Source organism: Battus philenor, unplaced genomic scaffold (genome assembly GCF_028537555.1).
Source record: "Battus philenor isolate CCGP_79_NKW_IND1 unplaced genomic scaffold, ilBatPhil1.0.hap1 SCAF_13, whole genome shotgun sequence".
Lineage (NCBI taxonomy): Eukaryota > Metazoa > Arthropoda > Insecta > Lepidoptera > Papilionidae > Battus > Battus philenor.
This window is the reverse complement of record NW_027181675.1, coordinates 10,227,299-10,246,951: the sequence shown is the minus strand read 5'-3', so window position 1 is coordinate 10,246,951 and position 19,653 is coordinate 10,227,299. Positions and strand designations below refer to the sequence as shown.

Here is a 19,653-nt window from a genome sequence, read left to right as displayed (position 1 = left end):
GTACTCAGAAATAAAAACAAAATGCATTGACGAGTCAAAATATTTAATATATTACGGAAACACTGTTTTTTTTATCTAATTACAATACATTAAACAGAAGAACAAAAACTAAAACCAAAGGTGTTTTATTATCCTTTATCACTGACAGAAAATACTCTCATTTTTTTTTTTCGGAATCAAAGGTTCGAATTCACTTTCATCACTCCAAGTTATTTGTGCCGGTTCGATGTTAGAAGCAGAAATATGTACATTATGAGAGATGGTAATAAAATCGGTTATTAACAATTGCTCCGAATTTTTTGTAAGATCTTTGTAAACTTCTTCATATTGAGCCAAGTCAGCACATAAGCTCGGGATTCCCCGTGAAATGTGTACACGACACACGCGTTCAATCACAGTAGCATTTAGAAGAGTGCGATAAAAACCCAAAAAGAAACTTATTTCGAAAACCGTGTAAAACAAGTACAGTGTAAATCGGGGGATAGGTTAATAAACTCGTAGAAATTAAGTAAATTAACAATAAACTAGAGATAAAAAACGTGTAACATATAACAGTATGTTAAATGTCACCTATTACTGGCAATTGGAAGACACGCATAAAATATTGTCAGCGGTTGGGAAATAAAAAATATAAATAATAAGAATAATGAAAAACACACAGATGGATAATAAAATTATAATAATAGTTAATGCAGTGGCGTAGCTTTGGTATTTCAGGCCTGGGGCAGATTGGGGTTTAGTGCGCCCCCCCCCCCCCCAAAGAGTCTAAATAATTTCAAAATCCAGCACAGAATGTAGTTAACATATATTTTTTTTGGTTCAAAATAATAATAAATATATATAAAATAACATTAGATCTTAATAAAATTTATTGGGAAATTTTAAAAACGAACATTCCTTGCTTTTTGGCCTGCAGTCATTAATCACATTTTCAAAATCAATAGTGTCGACTAATTCGAAAAACATATATGTGTTTTTGTAATTTAGGGCCCTTTTAAAAAACACTTTATGTGTTTTGCGAATGAAAGGCTTATTAAACACTGTGTATATTATAATTTGTAACCGTTTACTTTTATTTAATGTTCATATTATTTAACAACTTTTTTAGCATAAAAATAGTAAAATTCGATATTTTTTTGTTATTTACTTTAAATTACGGTTTTCATTTTTCTTTTAAAATTTTATTACTCATCATTCAAAAAAAATATTTTCAACTTTGGTGCCCCCCCTGCTTGTCGTGCCTGGTTCGGCCGCCCCGCTCGCCACCCCCTAGCTACGCCACTGAGTTAATGCCATATAGTACCGAAAAAAATTAAATTATTACCAACCGACAAACTTGCTGCGAAGTTCAATGTAGTACTTGATGTTTAACACTTAAAGCAACCAAGCGAATACCATTAACTTTATTGCTTTCATAATTGGTACACATGAGAATAAACGGCAGCAGGTCTAGGCGAGTGATTACAAACGTAAGATTTTACGTTTACGTATACGTAATTCGGTATAATTCAAAGTTTAAATGTGATTCAAGTTGTATTTAATAAAGTAAATATGAAACCAAATTCAAATTGTAATTATAAAAAAGCTAATTAAAGTTAATTCTAAATGATTTTAGGTGCCTTAATAAAAAAAAACAAACATTCTGATTAGTTTGGAACAGTATGAAGGAGAAATAATACACAGTAATCTAATAATAAATCTGCAATGTAATCTAAAAATAAATCCAATAATACACATAAGAATATTTTGCATTATATAATTTTCAACATAATACCACTATTTAGAATCATTGACATTGTGCTGTATATTATTTGAAACTAATACAATGTCCTTATTAGAAAATAATCCGGATTTTTTTAAAAATTATTATAGTTAAGTTAGATAATAATATAAAAACTTAAAAAAACGGTGCGTCATATTTACGTGGAATAAAATGATGTATTTTGTGGATTCACTCCGTATTTAACTTTAGATAAATATGCAACCGAACATTTGACCATTAGCATTTCCATGGTCATTAATTTTCACAATATCAATGTGGCAACATTTCTGCAACGTTCGAACTTAGCATGATACAAAATATTAGCAATACCTTAGATACGCATATGTAATTTATTTACGAATATTAAATATTTTTGTAGTTACTGCACTAGACTACATATGGCATTGCCAAATTGGCGTATTGGCAATCCAGCGTCCCGCTCCCTCGCATCCGCGAAATCAACAAATGCCACTTGGACAGCAGTGCAAGTCAAAAAAAGAAGCCAATCGTGTATTTCATAATAGCGTTCCGTGTGAAACGATCGAGGGTTCAACACGTCACACATACAGTCATTCACTTAAATTATGACAGAAAACGCCTCTCTACTTCTAAAATTTGCTACTTCTACACTCTTCTGATTTTTATCAATTTCAATGTTTCAATTACAAATAATATCTATTGAAGCTGATTGCTTTTATAAAGTAATTTTCTTTACATACAAATGTGACACTACTTTGATGAATTTTTTAAACAGTCATTTTTAAATTTAAAGATTAGTTCTATGAATATTTCAATTATAAATGTGATAAAACTTAAGGCTAAAAATAAGAAATAGCATTTGTAAATTCCTTCTACGTCTTCCCATCCCATAGGCCGCACGGGTGCTTCTTCTTTAATTTCGGTAAATCTGTACTGCTCCCATTTAGTAACCAAGCCAGCTTCTACGATGGCCAATATTTTTTTATTGTATAATTCAGTCATTGCTGAGTTTCTATGAAAGCGCATTGCCAAAAAAAGTCCGTGAGCCTTAGCTTCCCTAGGAACATGTAAGAATTGTTCTCCCTTGTCATTCAGTTTGTTCCTTTCTAAATATTTGCAAACTGCACAATCGAGTAGACAGAATCTACGGCTGTCATTATCCATCTTCTTAACGCATCCAAATAAATCTTTGTTAGAAACAAGCTTGGAGTTTATCAAGCGATATATTTCTTTATGATCAGGAAGTATAACATCTGGCGATGCCATGCCCTCAACAATATATCCTTTCTCAGCAATATCGTAAAATGTATCCACTTCTTTACCTCTTTTAGCAGCAGAAAAGAATGATATAATTGCCGCTTGAGTCGAAAAGTTAATAATAAAGAAACTCCACAAAGATATAAATAAATATATACGAAATGAACCTTGTTTAGGCGGGTTGTGCAGACCTATCGATAGAATCGTTCTTACAGTATTAACGAGATCCTTTCCTGCCTGATCTAAACTAACATGCCCTCGCTGTTGTGTGTTGAAAATGAAGAAAGCAAACCAAGAGCATACAAAGCACAAAAGGAATTGAATTACCAACCCTATGTTGTTAAGTAATAATTTTTGATCGAATAAAATAGTTTCAAAATCAGCACGATGTGCTAAAAAGCAAACTCCACTCTCCTTATACGGGAATGTATTATCTACTTTTACGAGAACTAAATCCAACTGGTACACGGGAAAAAGAAACAAATCAAATTTTCTATGTGAAAAAGCAAAGATCATTTGAATATTTAAATCATAATCGAAAGGTTTTTTAATATGACCCTCGGCGGGAGAGAGATCAATCGTAAAATTCATAATTTCTGCCATTGTAGTCCATACCATAGCGTCTCTTTTGTGAAGCGAGTAAGTACCGTCACTATAGTTTCGGATTTCTAAGAAAGGTAATACTTCGACACCAAATGCTCTCAATGGATATCCATGAAAATTTTTTACTTTGCTCTCATATAAATTAATTTGTCGTAGTATTGATGTATCATTATAGTACATAGATAGCGTATCATATCCAAGGCAAGTTCCAAAGAAGTTGAATCGTATTTTAGAATTTATAGGCATATTCTGGCAGCCCTCCTCACAACTAAACCCTGAATCAAATCCATCAAAGGGTATTCCAATTTTTTTCATCAATCTACATGCGTAAATGTTTTTATAACGATATGGTTCACTAGTGTAGGGATTGAAATATGACACATAAAGTAAATTTTCGGAGTCATCGTACTGTATGATAATCACATTAATTGCTTTGTAATACCACATGATGTAAAATAACTTTGGCAAGATTTTCATATCTTCAATAGAATGATAATATAAAATGATATGTGCTAGTGGATGCCAGTATGGTATAGTTACTAGTTTTGTCATGATATCTTCAAATTGTTCAAAGTTTAAACAGTTAATAATAATAAAGTTGGAATGGTACGGTTCTACGTCTTCTATATCATAATCATCTTCTACATCAACATTTGAAATAGAAAAAGTAAAATGCAGGTCTTTTAATTTATTGTAAAAATTATCGGGTAAATGGCCAAAGCAAAGAATATTATCCCATCCATTTGTTTTTAAATTTTCTCTGACTATATTTGCCTGAAAGTAATATTATTAATTAAATAATGTAGTTATTGTAATGCAACACGTCAATGTGATTAAACAGTGAGCAGAAGTACCCCAGAGGACTGAGACTTGTGACAATCTTGTATAATTCACACTTTATGCATTAATTATATAGGATTGCCCACCGCTCACAAAAAGTTTCCAGAGGATGCGCACAGCGTCCTCTACATACCATAATACCACAATGGGATCACCAACCCGCTTGCCAAGCGTAACGATTATTGTATATCTCCCCATAGTTATTTTTTGGGCGAGGAATATGCCTTGCAATGGACGTCGATGGGCTTAAACGAATGAATGTAATGAGTTAAACATATTTGCACTTACAATAATGTTTATTCTGATGTCTTCTTGATCTGGCATTATCATAAACTTTTCTTGGCCATTAACCAATGCTGTTAAAAATAATATTATACATGTTATTAACCAAATCATGTCTTTTTCGTAAGTTTATTTAATTCCAACTGTAGCAAACCGCCTCGTGTACTAAAAATAATGTAATCATTTTCATACCCATAAAATATTTAAAGGAACGATTACGATAATAATTTCAAATTTGTTCCAGCATGTTAGATATCAAAATGGCCGTCGCTGATGATACGATTTTCAATCGTATATATGTAATTAGTGTAGTGATATACATATTTGGTCGAAAATGTTGATCAAAAATGTCATAATCAACTAAGTATCATTGTATAAGTTTTATTGTATAAGTATCTTAAATAGATAACTAAAAAACAATTTCAGAAATTTTATTAAATATTGAAGTTAGTGATTTGCAATAGCTAAGTGAAGCTAAAAATAAAGTTAGCATGAGTGGATTTTTTTTATTATTTGAACCTTTATTCCACATACATTAGCGTCCGTGCCTTTGTTCTTACAATTACCTAGTCTAGCTATAAATTCTGTTACTGGCTGTTTACATACATTTAAAAAAATATTAATTTGAATTTCGAACTTTAGCTTCTACAATAATAAAATAGATATTTTTGCCGCCATTATTACAATTTTCTTGTTCAGAAATGATTTGTTTTGAAAATGGAGTGGAGCACTGAAGGGAGTTGAATTGCAGTAACTGCACTGTACAAAGCGGATAAGGAGCTAGCCGACATTTTTGATACATTGAAAAAACTAGGGATTAGCCGAATGTTTGTGTATCGTACCATCCAAGGGTACACTGAAACCATGTCTGTTGATGACCGGGAGAGATCCGGCCGACCGTGGTTTATTCGATGAAACCAGGCCGTTAATGCAGTCAGGACCAGAATTCGTCGAAATTCTAGAAGGAAGCAGAAAATCTTTTCCAAAAATTTTACCGAGGACACTTTCACGGATAATCAAACAAGACTTAGGTCTAGGGGCTTACCGGAGATTCACAGGACATACCTTAAATCAGGCACTAAAACAAAAGAGAGTCGATAGATCAAAACATCTATTACTTACTTCGATACGCAGACGAAAAACAGAATTTTTTTTTACCGATGAAAAAATTTTTACAATCGAGGAGCACTACAACAAACAAAATGATCGAGAATATGCACAAAGCTCTAAAGAAGCTTCAGAGTTAGTGGCCAAAGTTCATCGAGCTCATCATCCAGCATACGTCAAGGTTTGGTGGAATGTGTCTTACCAAGGGGTTACAAAACTCCATTTTTGCGAAAAATGAGTGAAAACTTCAGCCAAAGTGTATCAAGATATATTGTTAGAAGCGATAGTTAAACCTCTCAATAATACCTTATTTAAAAACTAAGTGTAAACATTCCAACAGGATTCAGCCCCGAGTCAAAAGGCGCGCACTACACAATTTGGCTTAATAAAATGTTCCAGACTTCATTAAGGCCGATGATTGGCCTTCGGCTAGTCCGGACTTAAACCCTTTGGACTATATGTTGTGGTCAGTGCTAGAGGACATAGCCTGCTCTAAGCGTCACCTAAATATTGAGTCGCTCAAGTAATCCTTGGAGGCAGTAGTGACCAAGTTTCCAATGGAAACCGTTCGTAAATCCATCGACGCATGGCCCGATTGTTAAAAACGTGCGTTAAAGCTAAGGGTATACACTTTGAATAACAAGTATGTTAACATATCTTTTTCACTCTACATAATCACACATAAAACTTTGAAACAGAATGGTTTTTTTATAAATTATCGGATATTTTCTTTGTGACAGAACTTATGGCTAGACTAAATGTACCTAACATTTAATATTCCGATTTTTTTTCTCAGGTTTTGCATGTTACAGTGTTTACTATTTCATAACTTACGGCACATGCATCGGGTTCCTACGGGTGCACAGAAGCTTCTCCTTCCGCTGAAAGAAATAATCTGGACGAGCGTACCTCAATGGGAACAAGTAGTTGCGATTGATGAAGGGCAGCTGATTCAAGCCGCCTACTATGGTGATCTCTTTCGCCTGGATAGTTTGACTGCCATCACCACAGCATCGAAGTGCTTTATAAGCGCTTCGTCGACAAGAAGTTCGTCGCTTTTGCCTTAGCTCGTTCACTTAAAGTGATTCTATCTCGGGCTTTTTCTCCCTGGCCTTCCCACAGTTTTGAGGTGAAGGCTTTCGCAGCCTCTTTGATGGTTGTCGCTAACACATGCTTATCAGTATCAAAGTTCTTAACGACCCATGATGTCTTTACGCTGCCTGGGACACTGTTTGTCGATCTATCTACCGCTATACAGAGTCTACACACGAGTTCTCTTGCTTGTAATAAGATGATTATATCTGTTTAACTTACAATTTAGTGTTTTTGGTTTAAATTTTATTTAACCTGATATTTGGCGTATTTATGTGTTGACTCCTTTAATGCCGCGTTTTAATATTTTTCCTATTGTTAATGCTCTCTAACCTCATCTGTCACTGTTACTGTCATGTCAACTTTTACACTTTGTTACAAAAAGTGCAGTTTTAGGAGCGCTATGTTAATGCTGTTACCTCGCTTATTTAAATTATCCTGAAACCGTCAATTTTCATTTCGTGTTTATGCTATATAATAATGTACATTAATTTAAGTCATTTTATGAGTATATACATAACCCAGCGGATTTGCAAGTTCTAGTGGTAGTGGGCAGGCATAGCGCGCAGAACAAATCTCGTCTTCTGGGGCTTTAATGTTCTGGAGTGAACACTACGGACCGACATGAGAAGGATGTAGTCACAAGGTGGACAAGACGTCTTTTAACATTGTCTGAAACACGCTGGATTCAGGTTGTTTTTACCCGGTCTTATTGTATATATGGGGACGTCTACGTCCAGTAGTGTCGTATTATGGTTGAAATGATGATAATCTTAACAAATATTGCCATCTATGTAATAGGAATTACTTATCACTAAAAGGTCTCCTTTTTTGGATGTTTTGATTTTGAATGAACGTTTTACACTAATCGTTGCTTTGTGATTAAAGCTTTCCTTAAAAAATAGTGACAATGTTTCGTTGCCCATTACACATTACAGCGACTTAACCTCGACTATGTTGGTACACTTAATGGGAGCCCGACCCCTGCCGTGTCTAAAGGCTCATTGGTCACCACTCTAGAACCATTCGGCCCCAACGTACGTCGACACTGGTCACGGTCGTGGATCGATTACGGATAGTAAAGTGCATAAATCAATAAAGGCTACATATCTCTGGGGTCTAATAATAGCTCGGTGTATTAAAAAAAATATTGATTTGTACAAAAATATTTATTCAAAAATGTCTACACAATTTTAAATAGTGTACACAAACAATATAAAAACAATACATTACTTTTCATTGCTTATTTTTTCATAAAATCCGTTCACTTACCTGTTAAAATAAAATGTAACTGATATTGCTAAACTTTGCGATTATCATAATTAAAATTGACTTAATGTGTCTAGAAATGTATTGCTCTCCATCGTGTAATTAAATTTATTGTAACATTTTATTTCGTTAATGTTAGATATGTGTGTAATTTTTTTCACCAAATACTATTAACTGTCATAAATAAACATAAATGTACTTTTACAGTTTATTTCGTAAAAAAAAACAGACAGTACTATAATGGTCATTTTTATAAAGCAACATTAAAAAGCAAAAAGTGCGCATGCATCAAGCCATTAGCCACTTTAAAAACTTTTTAATACATAATACGTAGTAAAATTACCAATAAAACCTTTTTATATTACCATATTATTCCCTCACCAAAACAACACAATAACCATTATAATTTATTAAAATTTTACTAACCATAACAAAAATTAAAAACATGTTATCTCAATAATTGATACATTGAAACAGTATTATCAACAGCATATATATCTCTGGCCTGTACTAAAAGCAGTATATATCAAATGTATTATATTATATTATATATATTACACTGAATTTTTATTCAAGTTGTGGCAATAAATTTATCAAACATTTAAATAAAAAGTTATGTACCTGTAAATATTCTGATTTAAGTGATTTCTAAAAGCGTCTACATTCTTTTTAAATGTAAACATAAATATAGGAGGAAATTGTATTATTAAAATAAATACTAAATATGAAAACTAAAAAATAAATGCAGTTATGGACCGTATTCTCTTGTGAAAAACATTTATTAGTTTTAAATCTACATACACTCGTTAAAAGTGAAAAGGATATTTCATAATATTATTATGAAATATTTTTTTCCTTTAATAAAAATCTGAGCAGTGAACAGTTTTATACAAAGTGATTAGTTATAGGTGTAAAAGCTTTTAAAGGGTGAATGTATTGCTCGTTTGCTGCCAATTAATGTATGGTACACCCTATCCAAAAACCAAAGGTTTCAGGAATAAATAATGACAGAGAAATAATATAGTAAAAAAAAATAATTTTAAAATCCTGATAACTACATATTAAAATGAATTATTATTTATTATCTGTCCCTGCAGACTCTGTAGTTTCAGAAGTCAACGGCTAAATATTATTCAGAGTGAATACTTTATGTAGGGATGACCGTAAAGAGGTTTAAAAAAGGCTTTAAAGCTTTTTGCTGACAAATCAACAATACATTACCCCTTTAAACTTTTTACACTTGTAACAAATCATCCTGTATATTATTTAACAGTTAAAATTCTTAATCAATGAAAGTTTTAATTTTTGAGATACTTTTGCAAATGATCCCAAGCTTTATCTATCTGTGTTTGTGTGTAGTCGTAACTCCAGTAAGGACTGAAGACAATGTTGGCTGCGGCTACTTGTTCAATGTTCGGTGTCTGTGCATCGACGCGCTGTCTTGCTTCCTCCTCCGATAAGTTATTACGCTCTTGAAGCCTTTTAATGGCCTGTTTAAATAAAAAGATATCATTAATCAGCAAATAAATACCCATCGCAAGGCAAAGGCCTCAAATATCGCGATCTTTGAGCGAGGATTTTTAAGGACCTGTCTTGTGCTGCCCGCATCCAGCAACTTCCTGACATTAACAATGTCGTTGGTATAAAATGTATGTATATACTATATATATACTCAATACAATACCCGACGATAACAGACAATCAACTAATTTTGTCAAATTTGGCTTCGTAGAGCACTATCTCTGTCCCACACTACCTATGTGACGTTTGATCCGTCTTATTTCGTGTAATAAGTATATATATTATATATATATACACACACACACATATATATATGTATATATATACACACATAAATGTACTATATAATACGCCAATTAGAGAGAAGTTACGTCGATTCTTAGACCAATAAGTCTCGAACCTTATTTTTAGCAAATAACGGTTTAAAGGTTTAAGGATAAATATTTAAAAATCGCAGATTTCTCTCATAATTTCAGTTAAGAAATTGCAAGTATAGAGTTATGTAGAAAGGCGAAAAGTTAGACATCAGTAAGGAATAGAGAGTGTTTAAGATACTCATGCTCAAGATAGGAATCTAATCAAATGGCACTTGTACTCTCAAGATTATTAACTCCACCAAGATATACAGTGACTGACGTGTGCCACCTATTTGCGTACAACTTCGTACTTATGCGAATGCTAGACTGTAACTCCGCGAACACTAGACTAACGCAAACACCCTCAGTATACACGCCACAAACTCTACTTCAACCAACCGTAGGGTCAGACGAAATAACTCACAGCCTTCCTCAAACGTACTTAAACACCGCAAGCAAGTAAATCCTAGACGGTTCGACGTGGGCTAGGGAGGTCAGGTGAAGAAATAATAAAGCCACCCATAGATGAGCTTCTTTATTTCAACTCATTGCCTGCTGCAATGAAACATGCAACAAAACACGGGACATACAATAAAGAAAGTATTTATTGCATTGATTATCCTATTTTTGATGTCGCACCGTCAGCCCCGATTGGCTCGTTCATGTTTTTGTCCTGTGTTCGTGGCCTTCTTTGTGTCAGATATTTGGACGGTACCCACAATGCGCAAATGTTTTCGTTTGCGCAAATGTGGTTGTTCCATAAAATACTTTAAAGATGTCAATTGATTCAACTGGCATAAATTGTCACTTATTTATTATTTTCAATTTCTTTTTTTTTCTTTTTTTCAAATCCCACTATTTTACGGTTTGAGCGATAACAACCAGCTATAAAAATTCTTAAATAAAATTACTGACTCCCTTACTGAAAATCAAGACTGTGGAATTTCCGTTGTTGGTAGTCTTATAATATTTTGTGTTTTCATTTTAATATTTTTAAGCATAATATTCTAGGTATAAATTTAAATTAGGCCAACAATAAACCTTTTTCTCTTTCGTGACAGTATTTGTCAAGGTTAAAAACGAATCGAAACTTATATACTGTAACTTACTATGTGATATGTATTGTGTATTTACCTCATTACGCGGTATTATAACTGACCACAATTGGTGACAGTATTTGTACCACTTAGCCTTCACCATAACAGCAGCTTCCATCACAACCACTTCGAACCCCTCTTCTCCCAGCGCCTTAATTCGCCGCTGTGTTTCTTCTATTACAGCAGGCCATATTATTTGGTTTAACTTTTCTAATTTATTCTGAAATTTGCAAATATTTAAAATATCGTATTACGATAAATAACATTTTTTTCTTTATCATCCAGGTCTTAAAATTGCAAGTAAGCTTTAAATTTATGTTTATTACATAGATTCGTGTAACAATGTTTAAAAATACATTTTCAAAGCAATGGCTTGTTGCTAGAGTGGTAGTATCCTGCATTTGATTAGTTACGTCGGAAACATTAATATTTTTTAAAACACAACAGATTACTACTCTACTACTCTATATACCACATGTATATCGAATAAGTCTGTTTTTTTCTATAATCTGACAATATTACTGATGTTAAATTCTTTTATTTGCGATTATATAAGTTTCTTAGTACTCTAGTCTATCGGATTCGAAATATTTAAATTAATCACAACTAGCAAGTATACGTCAGTTAGATATGAAAATCGTGCGGTTTCAAATTATAGTGTAACCGAAACCGCTGCACCATGCCTTAGGAGGAGGACTGACGGAATGGAGCTACACCGATACTCCTCCAGTCTCGCCAACCTGACCTTCGTAGTCAGCTGACTTACACATGCGAGCTGCGAATAATTTAAATATTCATCAACTCGCGACTTTCGCTATTTATTATGCTTCTACTCTGTTATGAAAGAAGGTTAGAGACTGACTCCTAACTACCTGAATCTAACCCGTATGCTATGTGCTGTGAGTAGAGTCCTGGTATGCGGGCCTACGTGAATTGCTTTTCCTGTTGGTGGTAATAATCAAAGGCACATCAAAAGACAGTAACACAGGCTGAAAACCTTGAATTGACATCACCTTATCACTGAAGACAATCTGCCCTAATTTCTTTCTGTCCACTTCACCTTCTGCTGTGATAATGTGCTCACCGAATGTCTCTGATAAAGTTCGGTTGAGAGATAAACCTGGTTTGTAGAGTTCGTGCGCTATTATATCACAATTAACAATTGCTGCTCCCTTTAATCTAAAAAAAAAGAAGATTCTTATAATAATAGGGATTTAAGGTTATCGCTTAATAAGTTTATCTATACACTTTATGCATGGACGCCCACTGCGCTGGCCGTCATTTTAGATCATCATTTCAGCGGGAAGACGCCATGCTTACGTGTTGCGCTGCCTGTCTCCAGCGACTTCCCTCGACTTTCCGCGACCTTGTCTCGTCGGGTCCGACTCACGCCTTGTTTACCTGCTCGTGGTCACCACTCAAAAATCATTCGGCCCCAACGGCCATCGATTGCATTTTAGATAAAAAAATCGATGCAATGTTTATCGTTTTTTAGTTGCTACCCAAAGTTTATGTATAAAATTTTTTTTATTTCTAAAAAAATTTTTTTATTTCTAAAAAAAAATTTTTATTTCTAAATTTTTTTTTATTCTAGGCAAAATTGTTCACACTCGCTAAGCTTGGTAGTAACTCCAGTCATTCTTTTTGTATCGAAACACATTATTTTGGACCTCTTCTTTGGGTTTTCAGTGTTTGTATATGCAGGAGTTCAATTTTTGTCACGTTTGGAACATGTCCAACGCAATGAAATGAAATTAAAAATTAATGTTTCTATTGTTATAACAGCTCATAGGTTCTAATTAAAATTACCATATAAACTATCTGTTCAGAATGTCTAAGTAGTTATAATATTCTGTCTAAAATGGTATATAAGTGTCTGTGTTATTGAAATTAATTATAATGCTACCGAAACCGCTGTACCGCGCCTTAGGAAAGGACGGGGGGGCGAGGAAAAATAATATAAGTACCGTTACCAATTTCTATATCGATAAATATCTCCGGGTACTATATAGTGGTTTCGGAAGCATAGTTATCTGTTAATTTTTTCGCTCGGCTTGGGCTGTCACTCGTCAGTTGCCCATAATGATAATTTGGAGAACTTGTACATTTACTTCGATATGGCATACGGTAGTCACTGTATTTGTTTTTTAAATTCTTACATTACTTTTCACTTTACACAACAAATTAAACAAATTTCACATTAGGTCTAAAAAGGAAATAGATTTCATATAGATAAAACTTTTATTTATAGATGTACACGATATACATCTTGAAAGGAATTTTTGAATGCAGTACAAACCTTAACTTCTCGGTAATACTGCTCTTTCCACTCGCAATACCACCTGCCAATCCTATTACGTATGGACGTTTCGGAATATGAGGATTTGGCTGAAAGGAAAATCAAAGCTTCGTTATGTTAGTTCAACATACTTTATAAGTTAATAACGCTATGGCTAAACGTTATTCAAATTTTATGTTTTCGATCGACAACGTAGAAAGACTTATACATGAATCAACATCATATCAGCTGATAAAAGCCGAGACAAGGCATACACCTTCCTACATTCGGATGAGCAGTCTTGTTGAGTTGTTATCTTAGGTCTACCTAATAAGCGGTATATCCACGCTGCGTCCATATAAGAATAGTTGTATAAATTCAACTAACACAGCCTATCGAATTAGTAGGTTGAAGTAGTAGTGGGCAGACCACATAGCTCGCATATGATCGCTAGGGCCTCAAGGTTCTGAAGTAGCGACCAGGCACCGGTAAGCGAAGCATACAACGTTCACGAGCAAAATGCGACGTCGAAAGATGCTGGATGCAGAACGCTGCCAACCGATTCTATTGGATACCTTTGTGGAAAGTTTCAAGTTCAAGTTCAGCTATGGAAGGTTTACGGCTTACCTTTGTAACTTAAAAAAGTTTAACATAGAATTGAAGTTAAGTTTCTCTTTATAGTTTGTATGTGGATTTAATTTAACATGCTGATTAATTCATTACACTTTTTTAATATGTGATATAATTTATTGAGAGCAAATGAAAATCATACTTCTGGTTCCTTCAGCATGGATCCAAGTAGCCTCATCCTATGGTTACTGGAGCTAACTTTACTTTCTTCTTCTGCTGTATGCTTAGAAGTTAAGTCTGTAGCTAATTCTATTACGTACGAGTCTAGAGGCTGCAATCCGTTCTCCTCGCGTTTCTGGTTAATTTTTGTCACCCCTCGTTTTGTCTCTTCACTAACTACTATTAACTAGAATTGTAAAATAATAAAATGAATGAAAACAAGAAATAATTTATGAAATCATTCAGGAATAGGAAAACCTTTAACTGCTTAGCCAGACAATAGCATCGGCTGCTAGGCAACATCTGTCTCTTGGGCACCTTTGAGACGGAATGCTAAAGAGTACTCAGTCACAGCCCACAACAAAGTACTATCTCTGAGGCCCTCCCGCCAGGTCATTCTTTTGAGCACCCAGCTATGCGATCTCAGAACTTAGCTCTGTTAGTATTAATTATTTATATAATAAGCTCTCTAAAAGCGGCTATGTGTATCATAAAAATTAAAAAAGTTTTGTGTTGGAAAAAAGTTGTTTATAAAATGCTTCATTGTTTCATTTAAACAACTTTCCAAACAGTTTCAGTGAGTGTTATCGCTAAAAACATCTTGTTTTTGGTGATAACACCCGCTATTACATATTAACTCATGATATCATATTCGCTGACACACCTGATAAACCAGATGCATCATCATATCCAGAGACAAATTTATGTGTTGATCAAGTAGCTTGTTTCTTGTTTCGTTAATAATAATATCCCAACTATGTTCTCTTTGTCAGGAATATAATTATAATAAACATTAATATTTAAAACTTACCTCATACCTGGGATCTGATTTAGTCGGTCCATACATATCTTGTATGGGTTCAACTTTGTATTCGAGGTCAGGGTTTATGTCTGTTAAGAAATCAAGCACACCCTTTATCCTTTTTTCTACTGGCTCTATTAACTCCCATAAAACTTTTGCTGAAATTATAAATGATAGAATTTTAAAAACGGAATAAAATTTGCTTGATGGCTAGATCTTTGACACATTTGTAAGGAGTAGAGCCATACAAATCACTTGCAAGTTATAAGAAAAAGCAAGATTCTGTTTGTAAGAAAAACTATAATTGAGACAATTTAGAATAATAATAGGAATAGGGTCGACCCAGAGGTCCACGGGAGACTTGATGAGTGTCTAACATCAGCTTGACAAAAAAATGGGGGTTCACAATTCATAAGGTTTCATGAAAATTTAACTGGTTTAAATATTGAAGAACAAGAAAGTTGCCTTGATCTCACTTATAAATTTAGATAGAATTCATTTAAAGAAGCTCAGCAACAATTACTTATAAACACTTGTATATTCTTTTTTTTGACATTTACTCACAGCGCAATCAATTAATTAAACAATCAGTTCTCACTTTTTTTCTCAAACTATGAATTTATGGTGGGAACTCAAGCGCAATGTAAATTACCAGTTAATATTCAAATTTTTTGCTGTTTTGTGTTTGTGGTAGGCAAGGGTAGAGGTCTATGAGATAAAAGTCTGGGCACCTCTGATTTACAATAACAGGCATGCATTAACATCGACATTTCTTACATTGAATCATATTTACATCAGTCACTCCCACTGTCACATGTTTGGTAGCCCTTAGTGCAGCTTGGGATAAAAGAATTTTATGTCCATTGTGTAGTCGGTCAAAAGTTCCTCCAACAGCAACATATTCATATTTCTTCACTTCGTCACCTCCAGTTATTTCTTCAATACCGTGGCTGTCTGTAAGTAGCAAATAATCCAAATTAATAATCAACGACAAACTGAACAGTTATATAAGAGAATATAAAGAATTTTAAATAAATGGGACAACATTTAGCAGTTTGCATTTCCATAAATGTCCAACTCGAATATATATGAATTAAAATATTTGTGAGTGGTGCACATGAAATAAGGTGGGTCTTATCTGAGGTTAAAGTTGGATTTTAAAAATTTTTATTATTGGACCTGGGGGTTATTATAGAAAAAACCTACAATGATATTATGTTGATGAAATTATACAAAATCAACTAAAGAATATTGTCAAAAGTTCACAATGACACATTGACCTTGAACAGCAATAAATTTCTATTATATTTATTCATATTGTAGTAAGGCTCTAAAAAAAATTATTATGCAAAGAATTGCTAATGATGTTTGGATAACAGATGTGCTATAAATATTTTCTACAAAAATTTAATATAAGTTTTGTTTGTAAAATTTCTTTTAATCTCCAGGGCCATGAAAGATCCATAGTATGTTACAATGTCATAACTTCTTTGTTGTCTTGTTTGTCATTGTTTCCTATGCTGTGTACAAAGTTTTAGAGACATAAAATATAAAAATAAAAGAAGTATTGCTAAGTACTTATGAAAAGTCGAGAAATTGATATGTTTATTTAAATTTGTATTTATACACAGTTATTCCTTCCAATTTTCACCTGCCAGGTTCAGGTTGTTTCTATTAAAAATAATCTGGCTATAGAAATTCAATAGTTACTCTTTTACCACTAGCAAATAGTATGTGTTATAGCAACTTACAAACAATTTGTACTTTGTGTCTTGTTTCTAAATTATTAATTGATTGTTGTAAACTCTCCACTTTTTGTCCCAGTACACTGTCATAAAATATAATATCAATAGCATGATTTGTTGGAACCTTTTCTGGGAAATTTATTGGCTTCAACATTAGTCTTATATCTGTATTCTGAGTTGATGCCTGTAAATTTGCGTTAATGACTTTAATACATTATTTTTATCTACATACTTCTAGCAAATAATGCATAAGACACCCACATTGCTGTAGACATTAACAATTTGCTTGCTTAAAATTGGTAATAAATTCTCTGGACCACTGCCAATTTTAATATATAATACATTTTTCACTAGGTTTGTCACTTTTGATACTAATTTATGAACTTTAGCAGCATTACAGATAAACATTAATCCATTTGTAGACATTGCTTCTAATTCTGAAACTGAAACATTATTTAATAATACATAAATATACAATTACCAATACCAAATTTAATACCTACCTGTATTCGTGTTTATTAAGAAAATATATGAAAGAATTACTGATAATGTCGCAACTGCTAATGACACTACACATACTGCATTAAACATCTTCACAAGTCCAAAGGTTGATTTTTATTTAATTCCATTGAAGTATTATAAATGTGAAATGTGCTCAACAAAATACGAATATGATTACTACTAGAAACTTCAAGAAAAGCCGTAATATTACACCTACATATCACAAACTTAGTACTTAATTAAAAATTGTAAACAAGACAATTATTACCTACAAAATAAAAAAATGCTTGTATCTTAACTTATTTAATTGTATAATATTTAGCTAAATTGTAAATAAAATAATCCTTATCACTTAATAAACGTCAAATATTGTTTATACCGCGTTTAAAAAACTTATCATAGACTAAAGAGTATCGGAGGGCAGAACGATAGCTCCAGAACATGTATTAAATACACTGTCAAATTTAAGTGGTTTCAATCATTTTATTTATTAAAGCGCCATCTAGTATTAAACTGAAGTAGGATTATTGAGAACTTATTGAGCATTTTTGTCTGTCCACAGAAATATGAAGAATATATTTTTAATGATTGCAACAAAAAACACAAGAAAACTAATGTGCATTATTCAAAGTATAGCAATTTACTTAAGTATAGAATTTTACCAAAATGCCCGCTATGCAAATGCATAGTCTCGAAGATAAAGCGCCCTCAGAAATAAGCACCCATATCTATCGTTATAGACCTATACAGTTATATTTTTATTTTGGACACCAAATGGGCTTAATACTACCAGCCAGACACCTTAATTTGAAAGAAAAAAGTAAAATATATCTACTTCTATTTTACTGCTATCAGAATTGTATGACTCTTGAATTCGGAGAGTGGTGAGGTGTTCAATGGACTTGATTTCTTGATGCTGATTCGGTTGGATTGTTCCTAAAGAGTTTAAGCGTTGCACTATTTTTGAAGAGTGCATCCATGACACTGTACAGGCTACAACTTTTAGAACGTCTTAAGCATTGTCCTATTAAAATGTCTTCTTATGCAGGTATTCCCGGCATTTTCCATATGGCAAATTGATCTGTGGTTAAAGCTTGCAATAACAATAAGAATGCTATCGTGTCGCACGACAGATAAAGATATGTTAATCCAAACGTGCCCCGATCTGATAAGAGTTCACAACAAACTTAGACGTGTTATTAAGATTTATTATAACTTAAAAGATCATTCACATTATAACAGATTGTTTTTTCATCTACAACTGTAAGTGTTCCAGTGTTTATTGAAAAATATTAATAGCTAAAAATAATTACAATTATAAATTCTCTGTATAAGTAAGTTTGGTAAGTTTAAAATTCTAAATATATGTGAATACTTCGTAATATATAGGCCAGAGCAGTGGCGTAGCTAGGGGGTGGCAAGCGGGGCGTCCGCGCCAGGCATCACAAGCAGAGGGGGCACCAAAGTTGAAAATATTTTTTTTTAATTTTTTTTGAAAAGATGAATAATGAAATGTTAAAAGAAAAATGAAAACCATAATTTAAAGTTAATAACATAAAAAAAAATCGAATTTTACTATTTTTGAGCTGAAAAAGTTGTTAAATAATATGAACATTAAAAAAAAGTAAACGGTTACAAAAATATAATATACACAGTGTTTAAGCATTTCATTCGCAAAACACAAAGTGTTTTTTAAAAGGGGCCCTAAATGACAAAATAAAAATATTACATTATTGCAAGATTATTTAATGATAAATAGATTAAATAATCTTGAAATAATGTCAATAGAACATGTCATTTAGTCGACACTATTGATTTTGAAAATGTGATTAATGACTTTGCAGGCCAAAAAGCGAGGAATGTTCGTTTTTAAATTTTCCTAATAAATTTTATTAAGATTTAATGTTATTTTAAACATATTTATTATTATTTTGAATCAAAGAAAAATATATTACCTACATTCTGTTCTGAATTTTGAAATTATTTAGAATCTTTAGGGGGTGGGGGGGGGGCACCAAGCCCCAATCTGCCCCAGTCCCCAAATACCATAGCTACGCCACTGGGCCAGAGGCGATTTTTGTACTTACAAATTATTTTCTTAATTTTTTTTTTGGACCTGAATTGCACCGCTGTCTTAGTTGCACTTGAAGATTCCGCGATTGCGGTTTTGAATCGTTCTTTAAACTTACATGTATTAAAGCACAAAACCAAGGCTTGTGGATTCCACCATTCATTGAATAAGCTAACCTTCAAGTATTATATTTATGTTAAAATTATTGTAGATATGCAATGCAAAAAAGCCTATTAATGAACATGTGCAATTAAATTCGAATAAAACAATCATGTGCGTAATAATTATGTAATATTTAATTT

General features: G+C 33.0%; 2 protein-coding genes across 5 annotated transcripts; both read right to left on the bottom strand.

The window, feature by feature from the left end:
• Positions 1-2,491: 2,491 nt before the first annotated feature.
• LOC137933486 (uncharacterized) lies at positions 2,492-4,765 on the bottom strand. Its single transcript, XM_068777445.1, has 3 exons — positions 4,730-4,765; positions 3,946-4,375; positions 2,492-3,813 (listed from the first exon to the last, which is right to left on the bottom strand). Exons 1-3 carry the CDS (start codon positions 4,763-4,765, stop codon positions 2,492-2,494), a joined length of 1,788 nt encoding a protein of 595 aa, XP_068633546.1.
• A 3,954-nt stretch (positions 4,766-8,719) lies between these two features.
• On the bottom strand, positions 8,720-17,620 carry Ppat-Dpck (Bifunctional Phosphopantetheine adenylyltransferase - Dephospho-CoA kinase). 4 transcript variants are annotated; one of them, XM_068777056.1, is made up of 10 exons: positions 17,283-17,404; positions 17,041-17,222; positions 16,786-16,963; positions 15,812-15,988; positions 15,044-15,192; positions 14,216-14,419; positions 13,465-13,553; positions 12,179-12,344; positions 11,203-11,385; positions 8,720-9,681 (listed from the first exon to the last, which is right to left on the bottom strand). In XM_068777056.1, exons 1-10 carry the CDS (start codon positions 17,368-17,370, stop codon positions 9,490-9,492), a joined length of 1,608 nt encoding a protein of 535 aa, XP_068633157.1. In that variant the 5' UTR covers positions 17,371-17,404; the 3' UTR covers positions 8,720-9,489. The 4 variants fall into 4 exon arrangements, with proteins under 4 accessions (XP_068633157.1, XP_068633158.1, XP_068633160.1 ...); XM_068777057.1 differs by having other exon boundaries at positions 17,041-17,216; XM_068777059.1 differs by lacking the exon at positions 17,283-17,404 and adding an exon at positions 17,549-17,620 and having other exon boundaries at positions 8,721-9,681.
• Between the last annotated feature and the right edge of the window lie 2,033 nt (positions 17,621-19,653).